Genomic DNA, 7,659 nt, shown 5'->3' on the forward strand with positions numbered 1-7,659 from the left:
TTCAAAAGAAATCAGAGGACAGAATTGAATCAAATGGTGAAGGGTTGTTCTCCAAAGGAAGACCAGAAAGAAGAGAGTCAAAATACTACAAGAACAGAGGTGGATTCAGGCCAAATTCCAAGTCAAAATTCAAGACTGGAAAGAAGTGTTGCTATTTTAACAAGGAAGGGCACTTTAGAGATGAATGTAGGGCACTGAAAGCCAAAACTGACAGAGAGAAAAGCAAGAATACGGGAGAAGCTGATGTTGTTTCTGATGGCTATGAATCTGCAGGGGCTTTGGTAGTGTCAAAGGAAGGAGTCAATGATGAGTGGAACCTTGATTCAGGATGTTCCTTCCATATGTGTCCTAAGAAGGAGATGTTCCAAGAACTCAAGGAAATCTCAGGAGGGACTGTGTTGCTAGGCAACAACAAGGCCTGTAATGTCCTTGGCTCTGGTTCTGTCATGATAAAGATGTTTGATGGCATCTCTAGGACTCTGCAAGAAGTGAGGTATGTCCCTGACCTCAAAAGAAACTTGATATCCATTGGAATGCTTGACAAACTTGGATGCACAATCAAGGTGGAAGATGGGATATTGAAGATATCCAAGGGATCAATGACAGTGATGAAAGGTGAATTGAAGCATGGCCTATACTCTCTTATTGGGAGAACTGTCATTGGAAGTGCAGCACCTGCTGTTGCAGAACAGAATGATGACACAAAACTGTGGCATCTCAGATTGGGCCATGTAAGTGAGAGGGGAATCTCAGAGCTTGAAAAACAAGGGTTACTCAAGGGAAAACTGAACACAAAACTGCCATTTTGTGAAGAATGTATATTTGGCAAAAGCTACAAGGTTAAATTCACCACAGGTCAACATACACCAAGAGCGAACTTGACTACATTCACTCAGATCTATGGGGTGCATCAAGAACCAAAACTTTGGGAGGAGCAAGCTATTTCATGAGCATCATTGATGACTACTCTAGGAAGGTGTGGGTTTTCTTATTGAAAAGCAAAGATCTGGCTTTTGAGACCTTTGTTAACTGGAAGAAATTGATTGAAAATCAAACTAGTAGGAAGATAAAGAAACTCAGAACTGATAATGGGTTAGAATTTTGCTCTGATATGTTTACAAGTTATTGTAGGAAAGAAGGCATTGTCAGGCATCACACAGTGGTCAAGAACCCTCAGCAAAATGGCCTTGCTGAGAGAATGAACAGAACCCTGTTGGAAAGGGTAAGGTGCATGCTCATAGGAGCTGGTTTGGCCAAGCATTTTTGGGGTGAAGCTCTAAAAACTACTTGCTATTTGATAAATAGATGTCCCTCTACAGCATTAAATTTCAAAACTCCTCAAGAATTCTGGACTGGCAAAGCACCTAGCTATGAACATCTCAAAGTCTTTGGTTGCACTGCCTATGCTCACATCAGGCAAGACAAGCTGCAACCAAGAGCACTTAAATGCTTATTTCTTGGCTACCTTGATGGAATCAAGGGCTACAAAATCTGGTGTTTGGAGGAAGGGTACAAGAAATGCATAATAAGCAGAGATGTCATCTTTAGAGAAGATGAAATGCCATTGAAAACCACCAGAGAAATCCCCATGAGCTCAGATGTTGTTCCTAGGAGTGTTCAAGTGGAACTTGAACAAAGAACTGAGTCTCTGAATCAAGCTTCCACAGATCAGAGAAAAGAAACTGAGACAACAAGCAACCTAGATGACTACCAACTTGCCAAGGATAGAACTAGGAGAGAAATCAGGGCACCTGAGAAGTTTGGCTATGCTGATTTTTCAGCATATGCTCTGTCTGTCACAGATGAAGTTGACAACACAGTGCCCAAATCCTATCAAGAAGCAGTGAATCGCAAAGATGGCAAGAAGTGGCTGCAGGCTATTCGAGTTGTAGTGTAAGCCAATACAAAGCCAGACGAGTAGCCAAGGGTTTTCATCAGCAACTTCGGTTTGATTTCAATGAAACCTTTAGCTCTGTTGCGAAGCCTACAACTATTCGAGTTACGTAACTCTTGCAGTGAAAAAAGGTTGGCCAATAAGGCAGTTGGATGTTAACAATGCCTTTTTAAATGGAGACCTACATGAGGAGATTTACATGGTTCAACTGCCTGGATGCATTGATCCAAAACATCCAAACAAGGTATGCAAACTTAACAAGGCTCTATATGGGTTGAAGCAAGCACCACGGGCTTGGTTTGAAAAGTTGTCATCTGCTCTACTCACCCTGGGGTTTCAATCAGTAAAATAAGATCATTCTTTATTTACTAAGATCACCAATTCAAGCTGGCTTTATATTCTTGTATACGTGGATGATATCTTGATTACTGGTTCTGATAGTGCTCAAGTGTCTTCCCTAATTGTAGCACTCAGTTCCAACTTTACACTTAAAGACCTTGGTCTCATCTCATTTTTCTTGGGAATACAAGTGCTTCCCACTACTGAAGGTGTCGTCTTATCTCAACAAAAATATATTCAGGATCTGATATGTAAAGCTGAACTCCAAGGTGCCAAACCACAAAGTACCCAAATGAATAGTGGGCTGAGATTGTCCAATAATTATGGCAGCGACCCTGTTGAAGATCCTTCTGCATATAGGTCATTGGTTGGTGCTCTTCAATATGCAACGATAACTATAGACCCGACATTGCTTTTAGTGTCAACAAGGTCTGCCAATTTATGCAGAATCCTTTTCAGTCACACGTTGTTGCTGTCAAAAGAATTATCCGTTATCTTGCTGGCACAACAGACTACGGTCTTCATATAAAAAGATCTCCACACTTGCGTCTTGAAGCATACTGTGATGCTGACTGGGCCGCTGATCCCGATGATCGACGCTCGACTACTGGCTACTGCATTTTCTGGGGTGAAAATCTGAGTAGTTGGCAGTCCAAGAAACAGAACACTATCTCTCGATCATCCACAGAAGATGAATTTCGAAGCCTTGCTTCTGTGGTGACTGAAATAAGTTGGCTCAATGCTCACTGAACTACAGCTGCCTATGGCCTCTCCTCCTCTGATATGGTGCGACAACCTTAGCACCGTCATGCTGCCTGCCAACCCTGTGCTTCACGCACGCACCAAACATATAGAGATTGATCTCTATTTTGTCATGGACAAAGTGCTTCAAAAAGAGATATGTGTTCAACATGTCCCTGCCAACCATCAACTAGCTGACCCTCTAACCAAGCCCATCTCCAACTCGCAATTTCCTTTCTTACGAGATAAACTTGGTGTTATGTGTTCCACCACACTAAGTTTGAGGGGGCCTGTCAAGGATACTGAGTCTGCTGAGCTGACTTAGTCTTATTAAACATGTGTCTTTCTTTTGAGTTAGTAGTTTTCTGTTAGAAAGTGGTTTGAGTCAATGTTTGTTGTAACTACTTTCTTTCTGTAACTCTGTATATAATCCTCTGTAATCTCTTTCTTGAAATGCAATGTACATAATATTCTTTTTCTCTCGTTCTTTAGCTTAAACACTGACGACGAGTGAGAGACAAAAATACTTTTAAAGATTAGAAAACATATTGAAGAGCAAGAGGGAAGAGATTTCAAGTAATCATCACCAATCATCATTAGAGTTATTTGCCTTCTTCTCTATTCTTCTGTTTAGTTGTTTAATTATGAACATGATTATTGTTGTTATTATATTTATAATTATGAAGTAAACATACTTTTCTAGAATGTGAACGGAACTATTTTAGATTATGAATCAAAGTTTTTAGATTATTCTCATGTTTGTTCTTGCTATTTGTTTATGTAATTTTTGTGTTATATAATTATTAATGCTTGATCACCATTAATTAGTATTAAAATTTTAGGTTTTACACTTGAGAGAGGTAATCTAAAATCAGACTTAGAATTGAATGACATAGGAAAAGTGTGGGATTGAGAGTAACTACTAATTCTATGAGTTTTTCTTAGAGAGATTCAAATTGTTTTACTAGTGCTTGATTAATTATTACTGAATAAATATAACTTGTTAGTTAATTGAATTAATTTTATCATAATAGATTACATTAGGGTTCCTAAACCTACAAATTATAAAATAAATTAAGATTCATAGTTTGAAATACATATATGAAAATGAATGCTCTAGATTTTTATTATTAGAAATTGTTGGTTTGTTTACATTATATATTTAAGTTAGTTTATTATATTTAGTTTGAATTATTAGGGATACAAAATAGTTTGAATTATAAGGGATACAAAATGAAGTCGTAGTTTATAGTAGCTAGCTAGGATTGGTAATAAATATGTTGATATTTGGAGAGAGTGCGTAAGAGATAATTGGGAGCTGATATTGTGCCATCATCGTTTAGAACAATATCATTAATACTCTTATTCAACATCTTCTTATTCTTTGTCACTGCACCAGCTTCATCTTCTTTCTTCATCATTTTATTATAATAGTTTTGAGCATGGCTAGACACTTGGGCGGGAGTTCTTGTACCACCAAGTAGTGCACATATTTTTGTCCATTGGCCATAACCAAACTTATTCAACCCTTTCAAGAAAAGCCTGATAATAAAAACAATTCACATGTAAGTATTCTCTATAATAAATAATAAAAAAAGAAGTTAAGAGTAAATAATAATGTATTACTTACATGTGCTCTATTATTGTCCAACGACCATTTTTTGAAGGTACTTTTCGAGTGCGAGTTTCAGTAGCCGGAATGGGAATGGAAAAAGCATTGATTGTTTCCATTTGAGGTTCTTGATTGTTAGTTTGACCCCAATAAGGGTAGACATTAATTGCAGGTACTATATCAGATGTATAGAAAATATTTTCTTGAGTCTTGGTGAGAGTACTACTTGAGGTTGTTGTAGTACTCATCCTGTTCAACAAAAGTGGGGAGGGTCGATAGATTTCTAATTTTCTTCTGCTTCTTTGATCATCATTCATTATGATCGTCTCAGTACTAATAATACTTTCATTCATCATCTTATTATTATTATTGGCCTCCAACAATTTATCTAATTCACCCCAATCAATATCATCATTCGAACTGCTCCGATCAAATGAAATCTCCTGAGGTATTACATTAATATCAATATCATCCATTGCTGCCATTATTACTCTAATTAATAATAAGCTACCTATCAAGAGAGGTTTTATTTATATAATAATACTCTCTTATACTTACATATACGTGTTTGCGTAAGTTATTATTTTGCTCTACTCAGTATTTATATATATTTATAGAACAAATCAATCCTATTTCTATTCGTATTTCCCGAGACGTACAAATCCTATTTCTATGACAATTACAATATCTTTTTTTAGGATAATTACTCTATATAATTACAGTATTATTTAATCCTAATTCTATTATAAAAATTACATTCGTATTATTTATTTTTCTTAATTACTCTATAAAGTAATTAATATATTTTTTTTTGTTTTTAATTTAGCTGTACTTTATTTTAATATCTTTTTTTTTTAAAAACAATTAATAAAGATCTTATTATAATTATTAATGTCTAGCTGTTTGTATACTATAGCTAGATTATATAATTTCAAACACTAAATTTTTCTATTATACTCAATTAAATTCCAATTTTATTTATTAATTTTTTTTTTAAAAAAAATCCAATATAAATTTTAGATATTCAACAACTAATTTAAAACGATATATACGACGTTATATTTTAATTCTAATATTTCCTAGAAAAAAAAAACAAACAAACAAACCCTGAACACACTGACCTAGAAAGTTGAAAAAAAATTTCCGAAATGAAAACAAAATAATAACAATAAGGGTTATTTGCGGCAAAACCCCTTTAAGTGGACAGATTTTTACAACTAACCCCCTAATCTAAAATTTTGGTGGTAAAACTACCTAAACCACTAGTCCGTTAGCTAGCCCTTTCCATCCATTTTTGCCTGTTAAGTGCCAGGTTGGAATGTCCACGTGTACACAGTGTACACGTGGCACAATTTTATTAGTCCACGTAAATAAATATATAAAAAAAATAAAAATAATTAATTATTTTAAAAAAAATATATATATATTTTTCTTTAAAAATTAAAAAAAAAAACAATTTTAATTTTACATTTTTCCTTTTTTTTTTTTCCTTTCTTTCTTTTTTTTTCTTTTGCAAATACCCTCTTCATCTTCTTCATCTCAGCTCTCTCTCTCTCTAGCAGGTAGGTAGCCCAAGAAGACCACCATATTCCCTCACGCCTAAGAAGACCACCATTGAAAAATTAAAAATTTAGAAAACAATTTTTTAAAAAAAAAACTAAAAAAAAACCTAACCCCCTAATTCCCATATTCCCTCACGCCCTCTTCTTCTTCTTCTTCTTCTTCTCTGCTAAAATAAACCCTAGCCTAAAGTCTCACTATTCTCTCCAGACCCATTTCCATGGTCTGAAACTCCAACCTGTCTTGCTTCTTCTTCGGGTCCGATAACAACCTCCAGGCTTCGAGAAGAAGACTGTAGGCCTCCGAAGAACATCACCGACGATTGTTCTTGAGGTGACGCTCCGACGCGTGGAGAACATCATCGACGGCAAGGTCTTGGCTAGCGTCGATCGGCTCTGATGTTTGCGTCGGACTCTTGGTGAAATTTAGTCTCATCCAAATTAAACCCATACTTAGTCTCATCCAAATCAAACCCAAATTTCACTAAGTATGGGTTTGATTTGAGTTTGTTTGTTTTGGTGAAATTTAGATTTAGTGTTTAGGTTTGTTTTATTGTGTTTGGATTTGAAAAAAATATTGAGGTGGTGGTGTGGGCAGTTGTGGTTTTGTTGAGGTTGAAGGTGGTGATGCTAGAAGAAGAAGAAAAAGGAGGAGGAGGAGTGCGTGAGTCAAGATAGAAGAAAAGAAGAAAGAAAAGAAAAGGAAAAAGAATTAGGGTTTTATTTTATTTTTATTTTTTTAAAATTATTTTTTTAAATTTTTTAATTTTTTAATTTTTAAAGAAAAATATTTTTTTTATTTTTTATTTTTTAAATAATTAATTTTTTATTTTTTTAAAATATTTATTATGTGGACGAATGAAATTGTGCCACGTGTACACTGTGTACAGGTGGACATTCCACCATGGCGAATGTACCAAAAATGGATGGAAAGGGCTAAGTGTTAACGTAACACGAGTTTAGGAGGTTTTACCACCAAAATTTTAGAATTGGGGGTTAGTTGCAAAAACATGACCACTTAAAGGGGTTTTACCGCAAATAACCCTAACAATAAAAATATATTATGAGTAAATGCTTACCTGTTTAGCATAATAAATATTTTATTTGCATAATTGTACTGATTTTGATTGAAAGGAGAATAGAACTATGTTCATTTAATTATGGAATAATTACATAAGGCACTAATTTTTGTAAAATATTTACATAGTTACGTTTAAAGAATATATTTTTACATTTTTACGGTTTTTCGAAAAATAACACGAAAACTACATAAAAGTAACATCAAAATAACATCAAAATCACAACAAAAAATAACATACAGATAACAAAAAATCAACAACAAATTAACAAGATTATAACATAAAAAGACCGTATTTTTTGTAAATAAAACCGAAAAAATCGTAAAAATATTTAAAATTCCGTGAAACCGTATTTTTGTAATTTTTTTTGTTCTTTTTATGTTTTTTGAAATAATCCCATTTTAATAGAAATTATAATTCTACTCTAACTTTTAT

At 34.4% G+C, this 7,659-nt stretch overlaps 1 protein-coding gene across 1 annotated transcript; it reads left to right on the plus strand.

Moving 5' to 3' along the window:
• Positions 1 to 946: 946 nt before the first annotated feature.
• LOC133039615 (uncharacterized) lies at positions 947 to 2,983 on the plus strand. Its single transcript, XM_061118516.1, has 4 exons — positions 947 to 1,888; positions 1,971 to 2,138; positions 2,268 to 2,600; positions 2,681 to 2,983. The coding sequence occupies exons 1-4, from the start codon at positions 947 to 949 to the stop codon at positions 2,981 to 2,983; spliced, it is 1,746 nt and encodes a 581-aa protein (XP_060974499.1).
• The last annotated feature ends 4,676 nt before the right edge of the window (positions 2,984 to 7,659 follow it).

The sequence above is a fragment of the Cannabis sativa genome, chromosome 7 (assembly GCF_029168945.1).
Source record: "Cannabis sativa cultivar Pink pepper isolate KNU-18-1 chromosome 7, ASM2916894v1, whole genome shotgun sequence".
Taxonomy (NCBI): Eukaryota; Viridiplantae; Streptophyta; class Magnoliopsida; order Rosales; family Cannabaceae; genus Cannabis; species Cannabis sativa.

Coding starts and splice junctions, on each gene's coding strand:
- LOC133039615 (XM_061118516.1), top strand. CDS start 947: ATGAGCATCATTGATGACTACTCTAGGAAGGTGTGGGTTTTCTTATTG. Junction 1,889..1,970: donor GGCTGCAGGCTATTCGAGTT/GTAGTGTAAGCC, acceptor TGAAACCTTTAG/CTCTGTTGCGAAGCCTACAA. Junction 2,139..2,267: donor ATCCAAAACATCCAAACAAG/GTATGCAAACTT, acceptor TTATTTACTAAG/ATCACCAATTCAAGCTGGCT.